Below are 19,412 nucleotides of genomic sequence, written 5' to 3'. Positions count from 1 at the left end.
AGGTTTGGGGGGTCTTCCAACCTTCTTATGGAACTTTCCAGGAGAAGTAGACAATATTCAGGATGTATTCGTTAGACGCTGAGCATCAGTAGGTGTCAGTAGCTCAGAAGTTATGGGTTGATTTTACCCTTGCAAGTAACATCAGCTTTATCATTTTATTTATTTTTTCGTTGGAAGGTCGTTTTCTTTCCTTGAGTCAAGAGACAGTAGTGTAGTAACTCTGGATACTTTAACTCCAGTGGGTCGCAGCTACGTACTCCTCCTACGTACTCCACGAGCAGACATGAAAATCGATGATTTCACCATCAAACAAAACCCCACCCAAGAATTACCCCCTCCCACATCTTGGTGGTAAAAACACAATTCTGGCACAACTTTAATGTAGACTTTATTCACGATTAAACGTCCCAAGTGAAACAAAGAGCAGCCCACATATTGCTTGTGAGGACAGGACAGCGCCTTCCACTACTTGATCTGCAAATTCTCCACGAACAGATTGACCCAAGTCACCCAGTTGTGTCCCTGTGATAGGTCTGTCAGCTTTTCCACTGAAATAAATCATTCTTTTCAAAAAATTTTTTCATCTAAGTTTAAAGCCTCCCATTCTCAAAAGATGCAGGACACAGTTGTGTCACACTGGACACTTGATGTGGGCGGTGGGGGGGGGGGGGAGACACCCTCTGCTGCCCGTACGTTTTCATCGTTTTGTCTTGTTATCTGATCTCTGTAAGCTCAGCACTTACCGTCATTATAATCAATTCCCTGTTGTGTTATCATTTTGTTTACTGCCTGGGCCCTTGAACACTCAGAATTCTGTACTTAGAAACTTATCTGATTCTTCACATCCTTAAAAGTTGGCTCATTCTCAGTTTTTTTTTTCAGAAAATCCAAGTTCTTCTTGTGCAAAGTGAGTTTTAAATATTTAAAATGAAAACAGGAAGTGTCTCAAACTGTGAAACAGCTGTCATCACTTCATTTTACTGTCTGCAAGATGTTAGATGCTGGTTAGACTATAATTTCTTGCTAATTAACACATCCGAGGTAGATGTCTGTGCCACCAGCCCATCAATGTTGCCCCAGAACTTGGGGGACCCAGGCAAGTTTCTGTAACTTTAGGGAAACCACTGTGTGCATGCTGGTGGGATAAGACTTCTGTGTCCTGTTTGATTTACACTTATGTTTTGAGACTGACATTAATTAAAGTGTCAAAATAGCTTTAATCTTTTATGTCGAATCTTTGTCTTTGGTTTGGTTTCTCCAATATCCAAACTCTCATTAGACATTCATGGGCTTGATGACTGTAATTCCTTTTATGCTGTTATCTTTGAAGTTCTAATTAAGAGTGCAGTGAATTTAAGTGTCGCTGTTACATTCAAATAGAACGGCGATGCCTGACTTTCGAAAAATATTTTATCTTGATTACGTATTTATATGACAGAATGCTAATTTTTAAATTTCCTTTTTGGCTTGCAAATGACTTGTAAGGACTGAATTCAGAAATGTGTCCAGAATTCCAGGTGTGGAGGGATAACTAGGCATGCATTTAAAGTAACGATGTATTCACATTTGAGATTACTCAGAGCCACGTGGAAGTAGAGACTGAGCAGCAGTGTATTTCATCCCATTCAAGTTAGTCTACCTCCAATAAGATGTGTTTCTCCAAATTCTCCTTCAGTAGATTTGCTAACCCAACACTTTGAAGACCTAAAGGGAAGTCCTTATGACCGATGTCCTCTGCTTTATGTCATCTGTTGAACAGATGGGGGCTGCTCATACTGATTCAACTTTGCCTGGAGAAAACCTCTAGACCAGCACCGTCCAGCAATGAGAATGTTCTCTGGCCTCTGTCCAGTACTGTCCCCATTGGCTGTTCGTGACTATTGAGCAGTTGCAATGCAGCTCAAATGCGGAGGAACTGATGTTTAAGTGGAGCTGAGATGTTTAGATATTTCAGAAGTTTAGGTCATTTAAACTTGGCTCCGGGCTATGCTATTGGACAAAGCCGTCTGGAATGCGGCCCTTCTCACGCAATCAGGATAAATCATCTACGAGGTTTTGGGCACAGTTCACCTGGCCAGCAGGGTCAGCAGCTGCAGCCTCTCCCCATCTGCCCAGCTCACACCCTTCTGACCAGGGCTTTGAGCCATTTCTTCAGAAAGGGTCCCAATGAGATTAACTCAATCCCGCATATATATACCGCATATATCTGGGAAAGTACGGTTTTCACCTGCCTCTGCCGTGGTTCTCATTCCGCTCTAACAGGGAAGAGAAACATGTCCCTTAAGTATCACTACTATTGGTTTAGTACAACTTCCATAGAAATCTCCCTAAAATGTATTATATGCATGGCTCCTTCCATCTTAAATAGTGTAATTAACCTTTTCTTGGTGGCGCAAAGTCTCACATTGGTGTCAATAGACTCAGGAGAGAAGGCACGTCACAGAGCCGCTGCTTTCTGTCACCCCCATTATTTTCAGGGTGAGTCTCACCAACTCATCTGATCCCCAAGACAGAAGCAGAGTCCAGACTAACTCAGGAAATGGATTAAAACACAAGTGCCTTTTAATCTCTCTCCCTAGAATCAGGAAGCCACTTGAAAATATCCAGGGATTTTCACAGCATTAGACACATGGTGAAAGAAATCGATGACAGGCTTTTAAACCCAAAAGAATGTTCCTGCCTGGACTCAATTAAAAAATAAAAATAGAGTAGTCAGGCCGTCAGACACCTAAAGATGTTAAGTAATCATTTCATTTTTTACTTTAAAATTTATCTTTGATCACTTTTATTGAAACAAATCTTGGGATGTTTCGAAATCTCTCTGTTGATTCATCTGCTTTTTGAAGCTGTATACACTTTGACAGAATTACATTGCTAAGTGAAAATTAAAATTTTCATTCGTATATAATGTTTGTCTGACCTACATGTAGAAAATGATAGATGATACAGCCTGTAACTAACAATGAGCTCACTCATTATTACCTAAACTGTTCAACTGAACAATCGAATATTTTTCTTGAATGTGTAAAACGTTACCTATCATGGTTTATTTTAATCCGTGGCAGCAAATTAACATGCTCAAATGAGCATTTTTAGTCCTTTCTTTACTGTATTTCCCAGCTTCTAATTCTAATTCTCAGGAGGCGTTTAAGAATATACAATTCTATTCCATGAGATTATAGGTACCGACATGTATTTGTCAAAAGAATGGACTTATGAATGAGTACATTGATATACTTTATTTTTCAAAACTTCTGTCACAGTGTTATTTTACTAATCTAAAGTAGTTCGTATACATTAATTTTTATTTACCCAAGGCTGACAACTGACACTTAATTTTTAAATGATCCAATTCAAAAGCATACAGTTGACCAAGAATATAAAAGTGTTGCATTGTCAGCAGTAAACAGCCTCATTCAAAGTCACACGAGGCATCACATCGTGTGCATATAGGGCCTGAGAGGGTGGCAGAAGAGACATTCAAAATGTGTGTTAAACGCCTGTCTTACGTCTGAAACTACAAATCCCGTTTGGACTTCTGTACTAACGTGTACTAATGGATCTGATATCTGGGTGCCTGGAAATCTTTATCTGTGTTTTCTGAATGTGTTTCTTTAACTTGTGTAAATTTACTCTCAAAACATTAGGTAGCGCCTACTTATTTCATTATAAATGTATGTGTTGGATTTTCACTGGAGCCATTTCAAGGGGAATCAAGTGACAAGTGATAAACACATTCAGGGGCTTAAAACTGTCCCACCCTTGCACATACTTCCCCCATCGAGAAGATGGTGATTGGATCCCAGAAGGTGGGAAATCCTCACGTGTTCAGCCAGAACGTTCCCTGGGCCACTTAGCTAAACGTCGGGCCACATGTCTTCAGGGGAGCCCCACGTTCTGGGGGGACGTCACGTGGTCGTCCCCTGGAACAGCTCGTGGAAGCGTGGCAGCCCTGGAACTCCACAGCCAGTGGTGCAAACCAGCTGGCAAGGCTGCCGGGACCCGAGTCTACACTGCCTACCTGAGGACAGCTGCCTCAGAGGATGGCGGGGGATTCGATGCAGGGGTCCCATCCAGAATACCCCAGGGATTAGAGCAGGCTGAGCCGGGTCGAGGTCAGGGAAGGGAGGAAGGAGTCTCTCTAGTCGGCAGCTGCGGGGGCGTTGGGTCCCGTCCTGCCGCTGACTCTCTGGCTGCCCTCAGGAAAATGTTTAAAGATACTGGAACCTCCGTTTTCTCATCTGGGAAATGGAAGAACAAGTGCTATCAACGGCAAGGTTGTTCTGCAGCTTCCATGAGGCTGAAGGATGGAGAGCTCAGATGGCCACAGAGACGCTCTCCCAGTTGTAGCCGTGCCCTTGGGTGTGCTCCTGGCGGGGTGCACACTGATTGTTCTTCCCCGAGACTGTGTCTCCTAAACACCCCTACGGTGACCTGGTAACAGCCTCCGAAGAAATGAGGTGGCGCCGGGTGCTGGTTGCTGTTGGTGTTTGTCTTTCTATCCATTGGGGGAGGAGCCATGAGCAGCTGTAAGCGACCTCCGCTGTCAGGGCCGCCCTCCCCGAGACCGCGCTCCGCCGCCCCTGCGTGAGCTTTGTTCCCCGTCATCCTCGCGACAGCAGATAAGTGACGTTGTGGCTGCTTCCCTTTTACAGATGAGCAAACTGAGGCTGAGAGAAGGCAGCTTCTCCCAGATCACACGCACGCTTACATCACTTTATGTCTGAAGCAAGGAAGATTTACTGTAGCTCTAAAAGAACCAGAATGGAAATATGGGAGATTTCCCTTTCTTTTTTAAAAATTTATTTATTTTTTATGGAAGTATAGTTAATTTACAATGTTGTGTTAGTTTCATGTGTACAGCAAAGTGATTCAGATAATATATACATATATATATTCGTTTTCATATTCTTTTCCATTATAGTGTATTACAAGATATTGAATATAGTTCCCTGTGCTATACAGTAGGACCTGTTGTTTATCTAGTTTATATAGAGTAGTGTGTATCTGCTAATCTCAAACTCCTAATCTATCCCTTCCCCTTTGTTAACCATGAGTTTGTTTTCTGTGTCTCACTCTGTTTTTGTTTTGTAAATAAGTTCATGGTATCATATTTTAGATTCCATGTATAAGTGATACCATATGATGTTTGTCTTTCTCTGTCTGGCTTACTTGATTTAGCATGATAATCTCTAGGTGGCAAGATTTCATTGTTTTTTATGGCTGAGTAATATTCCATTGTATGTATGTACCACATCTTTACCCATTCCTCTCTCGATGGACATTTAGGTTGTTTCCATGTCCTGGCTCTTGTAAATAATGCTACTCCGGACATAGGGATGCATGTATCTTTTGAAATTAGAGCTTTTGTCTTTTCTGGGTATATGTCCAGCAGTGGCATTGCAGGATCATATGGTAGCTCTATTTTTAGTTTTTAAGGAACCTCCACACTGTTCTCCATAGTGGCTGCACCAGTTGACATTCCCACCAACAGTGCAGGCGGGTTCCCTGTTCTCCACGCGCTCTCCAGCCGGTGACTTTCGTGCCCACGGGGAAGAAGCTGCAAACTCCAAGCATCCGGAGTCAGCGCATCCACAGGTTGACGGCGTGTTTGGTTTTTTTTTTTTACCATCTTTATTGGAGTAGAATTTCTTTGCAATGGTGTGTTAGTTTCTGCTGTACAACAAAGTGAATCAGCTATACGTATACATATGTCCCCATATCCCCTCCCTCTGGCGTCTCCCTCCCACCCTCCCTATCCCACCCCTCTAGGTGGTCACAGAGCACCGAGCTGATCTCCCTGTGCTATGCGGCTGCTTCCCACTAGCTAGCTATTTTACGTTTGGTAGTGTATATATGTCCATGCCACTCTCTCACGTCGTCCCAGCTTACCCTTCCCCCTCCCCGTGTCTCAAGTCCATTCTCTATGTCTGTGACAGCATGTTTCTATAAAACATTCACCAGTTAACGTTCTGGAAGAGGCAGGTGTTCTTTGCTTTGCAGTTTTCCTCTTTTGGAGCAGTTCCTTAGCCTGGTGATGGGGCCGGGCTCCCTGACTCCTAGGACCTTGTGTCCTAGTGACCTGGGCCCCATGGGAACGATGCTGGGCTTTCAGCAAGCCCGTTCAGTCCTGGGTGTGCTCTGAGGGGGGCCTGGCAGGGCCGCGACGGTAGGTGTGCGAGGGAGGTTAAAAGGCTGTGTCGACAGGACAGAGGGCGGGACCAGGGCAGGAGGGACCGCAGGGTCGGTGGTGGATGCCTTGTGATTGACTGAACCCGGATGGACAGAGGTGTCCTTAAACCAAAGTGTTTTAGCCACTAGGACAGCACAGGTGGACAGGCCTGCTGAGGATGTTGAAGGTGCCCTTAAGAAGCGGACTTGAGGCACAAGGACCCTGGGGTGTGGATGACGTTCCAGGGGAAACAGGAAGAGCCACTCGCAGCCCCACGTCCGGGAGGGCCACTTCCTTCGGCTGGCGACACAGCCTCCGGACTCGGGCTTATTTAGAACAGCAGCTAGTGGTAAGTGCTGGAGGTTGGGAGCCTTTCCTTAAACACCGGAATCTCCCACAGTAAAGCCCTGAATAAAGTCAGCTTTCCACAGTTTTCCTCTAGAGCTTGGTGAGTGTCTTTAAAGAGAATGCTTTTAGAGGTTTCTCGGGTGTAAACCATATTCAAAGCCCATTCTTCTAATAATCCTGTGCCCCCCTGTGTTTCCTACCCTTCAGCCCCTCTTTCCCATTCATCCTTTCGAAAATGTGTGCATTTCATAAATTTTCATGGGAAGTTGTTATGTCTTAAGATCATCCTGACATGACAAACTCATTTTGTTTTATTTGCCTGTGTTCATCTGGGATGACATTTGAGGCTTTATTTCTTGGGAAAATCCATTCACGCAGATTTAAAAATCACTGGCGCAGAGGGTAAAGGTTAGGAATGTTGGTTGAAGTCCCCATACACAGGAGAGGAAATGGTGCATTTCCACACAGCAGCAGGATGGTGATCCCCAGGCACGGTGTCTGGAGGCCCTGAAAGGAAACAGCTGCTCCGTCTGTCCTCACGGACGAGGCTCGGCCCTCCCAGGCCGTCCTCCTGGGCATGTCTGGTCCCCAGGCCAACAGCCCCCGACGCCTGCACCCTGCCTGGGTGCACGTGCTTTGCGTGGTGATGAGGGTGCCCGGGTCCCTCTCGGAAACACTTCTGCCAATCCTTCCTTCCAGGTAAAGAAACACGACCAGCACCTATGGAAAACCCATTCCTTCAGAGCAGATGTGATATATTCCTGCTGTGAAAATTGGTAACACCCAGAGCCCAGCAAATATACCTGATGAATTTGGGGTGCCTTCTAAGAGGCAGTTAATATCATTTCATGTCGAATTGCACTTATTTTCTTTGGGGGGTTTACTGTCAGCGTCATGTGTAGAACTCCAGTGTGTGCGGGGCTCAGAGGAGGCGAAGTGGTGGTTATGAACCGGGTAGACGTGGAGACCCGGGTCCCTTCTCAGTCGCCTCCTACGGCTTGTACCCAGGGAGCGTGTACTTATGGGGAGCAAAGAGCTTTCTGATACTGTGTGTTTTTCTCCATGATTAAAAGAATACCTATTCATCAGAAGTGTTGGTAGGATATACAGAGAACTGTCAGCCACACCGTCACTGAATGATGCCCGTGGTTAAAATGTACTTCTCATCTTTCTTCATTCACAGATTTTCTTTACAATAGATTCCATCTTAGGCTGGATAGAGTCGAGTAGGCCCTGCTTTTTTAACTTGGAGTTATAAGCATCTCGCCTGCTACCATGACCGGCGTGTAGACGATGGTGTGGCTTCCTTCTGCCCTGCTGAGTCAGACGTTACTTATTCTGCTGGATTTGGGGGTGTTTTTATAGTTTTTCGCTGTTATACACACATCCCTGTCAACTCTCTCTGAGCATAAAGGGTTTTCCCCACACTCTGCCTCATTTTGCTAGGCTAGACGTCGGGGAGAAACCTGCCCAGTGGCCAAGGGAGGGCTCGGTCGTGGACCAGATTCCCTGCGGGCGGCGGGGACCCGGCCCCGCTGATGGACCTCTGTCTCTCTTCCAGCCGTGTCCTACACCAACTACAAAAAGACACCACCGCCCGTACCCCCCCGCGCCACCTCCAAGCCTCTGATCTCGGTGACGGCGCAGAGCAGCACCGAGTCCACGCAGGACGCCTACCAGGACAGCCGCGCCCAGAGGATGGCCCCGTGGCCCCAGGACGGCCGCGGCCTCTACAACTCCACGGACAGTCTGGACAGCAACAAGGCCATGAGCCTGGCCCTGGAGACGGCCGCGGCCCAGCGCCATGCCGCCGAGGGCCAGGGCGGCTCGGTGCGGACCGGTGACAAGGCCACCCTCGTGTCCAAGGCCGAGAGCTTCCTCCAGAGCCGGCGCTCCTCCATCGGGGTCCAGGTACCTCCCGCGTGCCCCCCACGGTGACACAGACCAAGCACTGCTGGCCTTGGCCCGGGCTCTCGCAGGGACCCCGCGGGGCCAGAGGATTCAGAGCCTGGGCCCGGCCTTCAGGGGAGGCCGGCCTGTGGGTGCAGCGGGCGGGATGCCCCGGCCAGGCCCACCCGCCACCCGGAGGGCCCCCCCCAGGCATATCCAGGGGCTGCCAGCTGCTTGGAGAGTATGGAAATAGGTTATGCGGACACTTAAGAAGGAGGTTTTGTGGTTGAAACCTGATTTTTAGTCTTGTGGCCGAACAGTAGAGAGGGGAGGAAGGGCATTGGGACCAAAGGTGAATGACAGGGAAGGGCTGCTTGTACGAAAAAGGGGCTCACAGCTACTCGAGGTGAGCCCGAAAGTCCCCGCGCCGACCCCAGGACGCTGGTGGGTTAGCTCTGGTTCACTGTGTTCTGAGCACTGAGGGCCGAGCCACCTCCGCTCAGGCCGCAGAGGCCGCCCCTACGCCAGCTCCCACCACCGCGTCCACTCGGGCGCAGGGGCGGGGAAGGCGCCTGGCTAGGAAGAGCACCACCCGGCTCCCGCCCCAACCCGGGGACGGCCCAGGACAGGCCTCGCGCGGACCACGTTTCCCAGGATTTCTGCCATGACTCCCTGCAAGAGGTGGTGTCGGCCAGCCAGGCAGGTTCCCCGTGGCGTCCTCGGCGAGCACGGGCGCCTCCACCAGCCCGAGTCCAGCCGAGGGCTTCCCTGGCGCCAGGGAGGAGGGCCTGCGAGCTCAGCAGGTGTGAGAGGGGAGCCGTGTCCTGGGCGTCGGGGGCCGGGGGCCGCAGGCTGGGGAGACTGCCCGCTGGTCTGGGTCCTCTGAACCCGGTCTCCACACTGTGGCTTCGTTGTTTTGTTTAGGACTCTGAATTCCCAGAGCACCAGCCATACCCAAGGTCAGATGTAAGTACCGAAATAACTCCAAAGCCAAGTACGCATGAATTTTCTTTTTCTCCCTTTTTGGATTATCCATACAACTGCTCATGTCACCTCTCTCTGTCCTGATTCTATATGCCAGGCTCTATGCTAGGTGCTCCCAGATTACTGCAGGGAACCCTTGCATCCCCTGATGACACAGAATCAGCCCCACTCTGATGAGGACGAAACTGGGGCTCAAACGGGCAGGCGACTCGCTGCAGACGAGGCCTGGCCAGGCGGGGGGTACTGGTACGGGGGCAGCTGGCGTTCACTCGGGGGTCGCTCTGCCATTAGACTCACGTCTCCAGACGAGACTTGTGAGGCCCCCAAGCTCAGGAGGCCGAGGTCACCTTCCTGGGCGCGTGTGCCCCCCGGTCTGCCCACCCGCCCCCTCCCACAGGGGCACGGCCCACCCAGCCACAAACAAGGCTGGAGGGTCGACTTCCAAACACGAGGAGTTGCTGACTTACCCGAAAATAGCGGGAATTTCCAGGTAATTCAGATAATTTCAGGTAATTCCAGACGCCCATAAAGCGAGTTTATCCGGCCACCACTTCCTGCCTGCAAGTCACCCCAGGAGCCACCCCCCCACGCCCCATTCTGCTTCCGGCCGCAGTGCCTCTCCCCAGAAGGTCCCCCGCTCTGCCCAGGCCACCCTCCCTACCAGCCTCGCCGGACCCGCCCCCAGCTGCGCATCGCGTGCCGGCCAGGCGCACCTGCCGCCTCTTGGTACCCAGCGCCTAGCACAGCGCCTGGCACATAGCGAGCTCTCGGTCAGTGTCGGTGGGCGAGTGTGGGCGAGCGTGCGAATGCAGGGGTTCTGCTTTCCTCCTGGTGGCATGTCACAGCACGATGCGAGCTTGTCACCTCGCGGTGGCCAAGGGAAGTGAGCTGGAAACCAAAGAAGATGTCGTCCAAGAAACTCGAGTGTCAGGATAATTGGGAGACAGATGGGTGTGGGGCGCCAGCTCCCAGGGCACAGGGGGGAAGAGGGATGAAGTGAAGACCGAGCCGATGGAAGGACCACCCCTAGATGCCTAGAAAGCTCTAGAAGAATGCTCGAGGGCGTCAGGGTGGGCAGGGCACAAAGTAGAGGTGACGCTGAGGGCGAAGAAGGGGGCTGGCTTGGGGCCACGTGTGGATCTGCTGAGTCTGCGTCCCAGCCCCGCCCCGAGCTGCCCTCATCCTCACGGAAGCCCCACGGGCCAGCTGGAGCCACATCCCCGTCAGGGACGGGGAGCCCGAGGCTGGGGGTGAGTGACTTGCCTACAGGTTGACAGCCACAGGGGGAGGATGGGACCCCAGCCTGCAGTCTCCTGCCGCACACGGAAGGGGAAGAAATGAGGGTCCTGCGGTGACACCCCCCCGGGAGCCTGCTGTGGTTCTCACCCCATGACCCCTCGTGGAGGGCGGCAACGCCCCCGGCCCCATCACGCTGTCCTCAGCTTGCAGGGCAGGGTGGCTGGTGTTCTGCGAGCCCGTCCAGCGCTGGGGGGACGGGTTCCCGCCTGGCCTGCCGGAACCAGGACCTGACGGGTTCCCAGAACCACAGCTGTTGGGGAAACTTAGACAGTGCAGAGTCTTTTCATTGTACAGACACTGTCCTTCCCACCGAGCAGAGTGTGCCCTCCTGCCTGCACCTTCCCTGGAGCCCGGGCCCAGGATGAGCACTGATGTGTAGGGTCCTCAGGGGCTCAGCTCAGGGCTCCTCCCGTGACATCCTGCCCCAGGCCCTGCAGGTGTGCGCTACACCTGGGTCCCTCCTGGTGACATATCCCGGCCAGCACACCTGTCTTCTCACCTGGAGCCCACACCTGGCCCTACCTCACTTTTCTTCACGATGGTGGTGACATTTAGCTATTTTCTTTGTGCTCACTTTTGTTTTTACCTGTGGTTTGTCTGTTATTGCAGTTTCTACTTGTGTGTGTGTGTGTGTGTGTGCGCGCGCGTGTGAAACTCTGTAGAACACGTTTACTGTTCCCATACCCTGTGATGTGGTTTAATGTCAGAGATCATTCAATCCCGTCTGCCTCAGTCACCCCATCTCTAAAATGGGAGCGATTCCCACTCTGCGGTGTCACCAGCTGGTTACTGGGTTTAAACGTCCTCTCTGTGGTGATGCTGATTTACCCTGACCCAGGACGCCCTCGGAGTCCCAGCCGTTTCATGTTTCCAGCAAGCCTTCCTTCCCCACCCCACCTTCCTAACTGCTTCTGCTGGGGCTGCAAGCATCTCACAGAGCAGGGCTGGCAAATCATATTTAACCGTTGGACTTGTAATAAGTCCCTGAGGGAGCTGCGGGGACTTTGTATGGGAAGCAATGTACCCGCTTTGCTATGTGTGAAGTTTTGAAGGCAGAGCCTAAAATGAGCTCAGTTTAGAGCAAAAACTTGAGATTGGAGCTCCAGCAAATATCCTGGTAACGGCTTGCTCCTCTCTGGTGCTTCCAACCACGGGCGACCAGCCTTCACCTCCCGAAAACGCGGGCCACGCACACACATGCACAGTCCCACATGTGCGCTCACGTGTACGCACGTGTGCTGCACACATGCACGTGCACACGTGCGTACAGGCATATACACGCACACACGTGTGCACTCACACACACACCGGCCACACCAAACTCCTTGTTCCCTAACTGGTCTGTGCGGGACCGCCCTTCCCACTGCTCCTCCTGGCCCGAGGCTCAGCATGCGTCCCTCCACTGAGGCCCGGGGAGAGTGAGGCGGGGGCTTCCGGATCCCGGCGCCCACCACTCACTGCAGCGATGGGGTGGTCCTTTCCCCTTGCATCAGTGAGCACCTCCAGTACAGCGTTTGCTTCACAGAGAGTTCGCTTAAAATACAGGGATTTTGCTGATTTCATCTTTCTTCTCAATGCCTGGAACACCGTGGATCTTGTAAAAAATAATGAACGTACACATATATTTCTCCAAACCTTTACAATCCTTTTACCCTCCTAGGCAGAATTTTCTCTCGGGAAAAGATCCCTTTGATTTCCTTTCCACCATGCAAAACAGTAATTCCTTTTCTTTGTCCCAAATTTACTTTTTTTCCCCGTCTACATAAAGCTGTCCCAGGATTTCTGAAATGATAGATATTTAGCTCATCCTGACCTTGTACCACTGAATCATACCCCCCTTCACCTTTACCTTCTGAAAAGTAGAGCTATGTCTTCATGTTTTTCTTACAAAGGCTTCATATGACAAACACTGTAAAATCTAAAAGTCATTCAATATAAACTCCTTGAATTTAGTACCTTATTGTTAATATAGCTGATGATCCTAAAAGCGGGCGTGAGAGGGCAGAGCGTTAGATGTGCTGTGGAGAAACTGAGCTGAATCTGGCTCCACCCAAAGAGTCTTGCGTCGATCAGACCCGGTGCCCAGCGCTTCCCTCGCTTTTGAGAGTAGGAAGAAAAGACTCCACTGAATTTAAGAGATTTACCCAAGTACCACACAGCCGGCAAGTGGCAGGATTTGACTGCCTCCAAAGCTGCTTTTCCTCATTCACTGTAAAAATAAGAGAATTATAAGAGAAAACGTACACACTAGAGAAAGGAAGAAAAAAGCACTTTGTGATACCTTGTTGGTATTTTTTCGTCACTTTATGGCATGTTTATGTATCTGTGAAGATGTGTATGTTGTACGTGTGCACACACGTCTTGTGATCTGACCGCTCACGCCACCTGCTAGTCTACATTCCTTAGTGGACATTGTACCGTAAGCATCTTTTGTGGTGTCATCCTTAAACCATCATTTTCAGAGCTGCACAGCTATTCTGTGTCATGAGAAATGAAAACTTACCATATGTTACTATTATCCTACTTTCCTAGCCTCCTATTTTTCCCACGTGTCACCTTATAATTTGTTAGAATTCGAGGTAACTTCTTTAGACCAGAATCCCAAGACTGGAAAAAGTAAGGCAAATACTTGGAACATTTTTATGATGAAAAGCTAATGCTCTTTCCATTACAAATACCTCTCTAAAACTGTACGAATGAAGCAATTTCACCCATATTATGTATCTGTCCAATTCGACAATACCTACCCAAATTGTAAAATGGGATACCTTTGCCTCAGCCACCACGTGGGCTGGGAGTATAGTCACCAAAGTACATGCACGTGCAGACATGTATTTATAGCGGCGTCCTTGACAATGTCAGAAAACTAGTAATAACCAAATTATCGCTCCAGTGAAGACTGATTAAATAAATCAGGTTATAGCCATAGAGTGGAATAGCACTTAAAGCACAAGGCAGCTCCTTTTGCACTGACATGGGGTAACATTTTTAATATATCAACTTTTATTGCAATCTTTTTGTGTAAAACAATAACAGTCTCCCCACCCAGCAAGGTAACATTTATGTGAGCCATGACCCACTTGAAACTCAAAAGATGTGGTGATTAATAGCAAGGTTAGGAATTTTATGCAAGTACGTTTCCCTCTGCAGTCAACCTATTTCCTGTTCCAGCCGCCAAAATATGCAACACAAATGAGAGATGACTTCTGTGCATGGTTTCAGAATTACACCAATAAACAGTGGGCAGCCCCCGGCTGCTGTCCCCAGCTCCGCAGCCCACCGGGAGCTGCAGGGTCTCCATGTGGCCATGTTGATTCTGGCCACAGCGGATCCGTGCAGAGCATGGCTCTGCCCCCGACAAGCTGTGCACCCCTGGGCAAGTTACTCACCTTCTCTGATTCCTCAGTGTTCGATGTGGCTGGAAACGACACAGGGTATCATGTGCACCAGGTGTAGTAACACTTGTCTGCTCTCAGCATGGTACCCGGTGCGGTGTCAGCGGAAAACAAATGCCAGCTCGCTCTTAGTACCGCGACTTCTACTCACCACAAAATGAGTCAGCCCCCAGTGACAAAGGCTTAGCCGAGGGGCATCCCAAGTTACAGGCACGATTGTTAAGTACATCTTTTTTCTCATAACTCACAGGAGAGCGTCCTGATTATTCGTTTAATGGTTTGTATCTTACCTTTGCAGCGATCATTAATATTTTTAAGAAAAGATGTGTTTGACAGTTGAGTTATGACATTTGTGGATTGGGGTCAAAAGTCCTTTTGAGACAATAGGCAATATTCTTTGTGAAAAGGAAAAGGGACAGTGTAGTAGCTGGGGTAGTATTTGACTAAACTAACCTTTGGTTTTGCAGACTTTTCATACTGAGAGTTTGCGGGGCAGGTGGGGGGTTGTTTGTTTACTTGTTTGTTTGTTTAGAAAACCTGCGCTACTAGAATTCTCTCACGAGTTAACTTTACACCAGTGACGATCATAAATGCTTCTTTGGGTTTGGGGAGACTTTTTGGCAAGCGCAACCACCGTAAGGATTGTGTGTAGAATGTACGATTTCTGTTCTGTTCTGACATCGCCCTGCTCTGGGCACATCATTAGCAAAAAGAGAGACAGCTCTGTGTAGGCGCAGATGGAGAGGTTGCCCCGGTGCTCCTGGTAAATGCTTAAACTCCTTCCGTGTGTTCTTGTATGTGGATGCAGCCGTCAGCACAGTCCTATTAAATCGCGTGTGTGTTTTGTTAGCTCTCTCTGGTTCATGCTGTACCTGTAGGGTGTGACAAGAGCTTTTAAGTCCTCATAACGCGATCTAACAAAGCCTATTTTTTGCCGGGAGCGAAACAAAGCCATTTCATTTGCATACATTTAAAAGACTGAGATGCCCTGTTGAGTTCAAGTGGTGACACAGAATTTGGCGGAACACAGTAGCGACTTACACCACTACGAGTGCATTTCCCTCTCTCTGTCATTTTCCTGGGTCAAGTGCATCTCTGCATTAATTAAACAGATACATAATTAATTACCACAAATGAATACACACACACAAATAGTCCCTGACCCAGGTCCCTTGTCTTGGTTCTAAAATAAGGTGTTCTGTGTTGAATTAGGTGGAAACAGCTACCGACTCTGACACGGAGAGCCGTGGCCTGCGGGAGTACCAGTCTGTTGGCGTGCAGGTGGAGAACGAGAAACGGTAACCAGCCCCCCAGATACCCGCCATCTCCCAAGCGGGGCTCTTGGTTTGTAACCTGACTGCAAGTGTCTAGACCACACTGACCATCAATAATGCAGGCCATTTGACCATCAATAATTCAGGCCAGGAAACAGGGTCATATCTTTATACTTTTCAACGTATATCATTCTAAGTGTGAATTAACATCCTCCTATGCCTTGTTTCTGCAAGCGGCAGGGGACCCGCTTCTTCTAAAGTAATTTACCACCTACGAAAGCAGGGGGGCTGGCAGCTCTGAATGTTACAGTCCTTTATCCAAAGGGAAAAAACAGGCTGAGGGTGAAACAAACACAGGTTTTCTCACCTTATCATGTTAAAAGTAAAAAGAAAGACAGAGAGAGAGGGAGGGAGATTGAAAGACGTTTAAGACCTTAGCTGTGCTGGAATTGTGACACTTCAAAGGAACCCCTCAAACTGTCAAACACAGAGAAGTCCATTACAGGAGTGTTGTTTTCGTAACAAAAACAGGATGACTATTTTATTTTATATTTAAAATAGCATATCTTGTAAATTTCATAAGCACAAATTCTGATGAGCGCATTACATCGTGAAGCCCCGGTGATTTGCTCACGGTGGAGGGCTTTAGGACCAACCTGCAAAGGTTTTGATTGCCGAGGAATTCAGAACACAAACTGATGGCTTCCCCAGGACACCAAGCTCTCAGAACCCGCACGTCGTCAGTCGTCTGTACCTGGGGACCGGGGCTGGCTGTCTCCATCCCCCGCGGTGGCTTGTTCTCAGCTCCTTTGCCTCCAGGGCAGGAGATGGTGGCAGGTCCATTAACCAGCTGTACTCACAGCTGTGTGCCATCTGGGGGGCCAGTTGCTGCGGAGCCAAAACATGTAGCATGGGCAAAGTTTGGATGTGCAGACACACATACACGCGTGCGCACGCGCGCACACACGTACACACACACACACACACACACACACAGTTCTCACCAGCAAAATCTGCACTCCTGTTATAAGCTCACTTCTGCCAGTCATTTCAGGAACTGGCTGTGCGGAATGACTGACGTTTAAATACACACGATGAAAATGTTTTTTAAACACCTGCTGAGGTCAGAATTTGGATTCATTGTTTTGCATAAAAGACAACATCGGGATGATATTACATTATTCAGATAGGAGAAGAAACTCATGTCCTAAGCTGTGATAGGAATAGCCACCAAAACTCAGTAGGACACAGATGTTATTACTTAAGAGAATTGTAGACATAAAAGAAGCAGCAGGGCTTCGTTTCACGTGTATGCCACAAACAGAAGAGGGTAAACTTGTAGCGTCTTTCTGAAAGGCAAGTGACCACTCCACGATAGTGGTTTCACGGGATACATCAAGCCTCCTTGTGTCGTGCAATAAACTTAAGTCTTAAGCGGGCATTATTTAGACATTGGAACTTAGGTGGAAGGTAGAGGTTCATTCTTTGCAAAGCCAAATGGTGTTCTGCCATAGGTGAAGCACCAGAGTGCTTGTAATAGAGTTGAAAACACTCGTCTTCCCCGCGAGGTGCCGGCTTGTGGCCCAGGCGCACTCCTGATGAGTGCATCTAGGTTTTGCTACACGAGCCCACCTCGCAAAGGCCCCACTTGTCCCCCTTGCCTCCCTTGCAGGTGCGGACGCTTTAAGCGTTCCAACAGCGTGACGGCCGCGGTGCAGGCGGACCTGGAGCTGGAGGGCTTCCCAGGACATGTCGCCACGGAGGACAAGGGCCTACAGTTCGGGTCCTCCTTCCAGAGGCACTCGGAGCCCAGCACCCCGACCCAGTACGGGGCAGTGCGGACCGTCCGGACCCAGGGGCTCTTCAGCTACCGAGAGGACTATCGGACCCCCGTGGACACTGCCGACCTGCCCCCTCCCGACCCCTGGCTGGAGCCGTCCATGGACGCGGTGGATGGCGGCCGCGTGTCTCCGTGCCACAGGGACGGCGCTTGGTTTCTGAAGCTGCTGCACAGCGAGACGAAGAGGATGGAAGGCTGGTGCAAAGAGATGGAGAGGGAAGCGGAGGAGAACGACCTCGCGGAGGAAAGTAAGGGCCCAGGTCTCCTCTGAGGCTTGTAGACGCTCGTGATGTTGCCGTAACACAAACGGTAGAATTCCCAGGCAGAGTCCCTGAGTCCCTGAGTACATTTAAGTGAGTGGGCTTCCTGCTGCCTCCCACCGATTCTCAGACACAGTAACCGAGCAGAAAAGCAATCGCTGAAGTATTCAAGGGCATCCTTTTGTTTTGTTTTGTTTGTTGGATAACAGGATGGCTTGTGCTCACAGGGAGGTAGTTTATCTCATGTTCCACGTGCCGGTTCTCTTGAATTCTGGCAATGACTTGATATGGAGCAGTTCAGCTGTTTTCTAGAATCATGACTGTCCCGTGTTTATAAGAAATTGCACTGGCTTTATGCCAAAGAAACGTTGGCTACGGTAGACGACTAACCAGCCAGCTGGTGGTGGCGGCTCCCGGTTCCCCATCCCCGGGCGGGTGGGGATCTAAGTTCCCCGACCTCGTGTGGGCAGCGCAGATCCGCTCCCAACCCTTTACGCCAGGTGGGTCTCCGGCTCTTGCGCAGAAAGGCACCAGCCTCCCCTTTCCCTGAAGAAACTTATTGTCAGGGCTGTCCGGAAGCAGCATCCTTTATGAATTGCTGGGTTGATTTCGAAACAGATACCTCCTGACTTTTGTTTATAGACCAAGAATACCACAAGAACGATTGCAACGTACATACAACTAACAAATTTTGTCTTTACCAAATACAGTTTCACAGAGGCGTTTCTGAATGTCTTACCTCGACAAAGCGTGCTCTTTTTAATTTTTTCTTTTTCCATGAAGTCCTTTGTACAATTGCTAGATCACTATAAATCCTGAAGTTCAAAAGGACACCTGACGTCCTTGGAAATGTCGCCCTGACGTTGCATGTCCAGAAATCTGCTGTAGGAGAATATGTCAGTAATCCTGACAGTGGAGGCATAAGGATGAAAGTATCAGGATGGTAACTTATAGACACAGTGGCCCTGGCCGCTGAGGAGTCCAAGAAAATGGTTGGTGTTTTGATCCTGAGTTGTTAAAATGTACATTGTTAACTTAGGAAGAAAGGGGAAGAGCGCCGTGCCTTCAGGTCCCCAGTTCTCTTCTCCCACATCCCTCTGTCAGTCATCACACCCCACACCTCCTTCGCCGGAGTGGGTACTAGACGCTGAGGGGTTTGGAGGAAGCATAGCCTGTGCCCCGGCCATGCGGCATCGCTGCACGTAGCTGCCGAAGTCACCCCGCCCCCATGCGTTTGTCCACACGTGTCACCTGTCGAGGGCGCAGCCGACGGTGACCACGCTCAATCCGATGTTTAAAAATCCCTCGTTTCCCGCAGCCTTTCTTCACTTGTCAGTATGTGCTTCAACGGGGCGACACCGTTTGTATTGTATCAGGGATTTATCCTCTTTACCCAGAGCTGACCCGGGATTTGAAGGAGACTGTCAGCTCCCGCTCTGTACACACCCCCGCGTTCAGCCTGGGCTTGGTGAGCGGTCCTCGGGGCTTGTGAGACGTGAGCCTGAGGTTGATGAGTCGGGATGTGTTTCCTACACCCTGTGGTCCCTCCATGAAATGCCTTTGAAGGGGAGGAGATGGGGGGACAGTTCAGCAAGAGGCAACCCTTGTCAGGGCTTACCCCACAGTATGTCGGTAGCATTTTATTCTAGAACCATGTGGATTTACACCAGTTAGGACACATCCACAAGATTCTGGTCTCCCTCTGTGCCTGGAAGAGATGGAGGCCTTGAGTCCTTGCTGTGTTTGTAAGGCAACACAGAGCAAAACCTGCCGTGTCATGATTTTCCATATTTAGTGTGTACCGCTAATTCAGTTACGATTTTATCAAGGATTATAGTTTTTTTTAAAGATATGTTTTTTAAAAGAAATCTCTAAGCCTTCCTGTACTGAACACAGTGCCAAGGGCTACGCTAAGTACGTCACTTACATCTTCAAGGGCTCAGCATATCA

At 49.5% G+C, this 19,412-nt stretch overlaps 1 protein-coding gene across 1 annotated transcript in view; it reads left to right on the top strand.

Moving 5' to 3' along the window:
- DLGAP2 (DLG associated protein 2) overlaps positions 1-19,412 on the top strand; it is a 96,162-nt gene that overhangs the window by 60,355 nt on the left and 16,395 nt on the right. Inside the window, exons 5-8 of the mRNA XM_027122562.1 lie at positions 8,082-8,431; positions 9,335-9,376; positions 15,301-15,386; positions 17,035-17,450. Of these exons, the coding sequence (XP_026978363.1) occupies positions 8,082-8,431; positions 9,335-9,376; positions 15,301-15,386; positions 17,035-17,450 (894 nt within the window). The remainder of the gene's footprint in view (positions 1-8,081; positions 8,432-9,334; positions 9,377-15,300; positions 15,387-17,034; positions 17,451-19,412) is intronic.

Source organism: Aethalodelphis obliquidens, unplaced genomic scaffold (genome assembly GCF_003676395.1).
Source record: "Aethalodelphis obliquidens isolate GAN/ISIS:26980383/991018 unplaced genomic scaffold, ASM367639v1 scaffold25, whole genome shotgun sequence".
In the NCBI taxonomy this organism is placed as follows: domain Eukaryota; kingdom Metazoa; phylum Chordata; class Mammalia; order Artiodactyla; family Delphinidae; genus Aethalodelphis; species Aethalodelphis obliquidens.
Note: the sequence above shows the minus strand (reverse complement) of the source record. Positions and strands in the feature narration are given on the sequence as shown.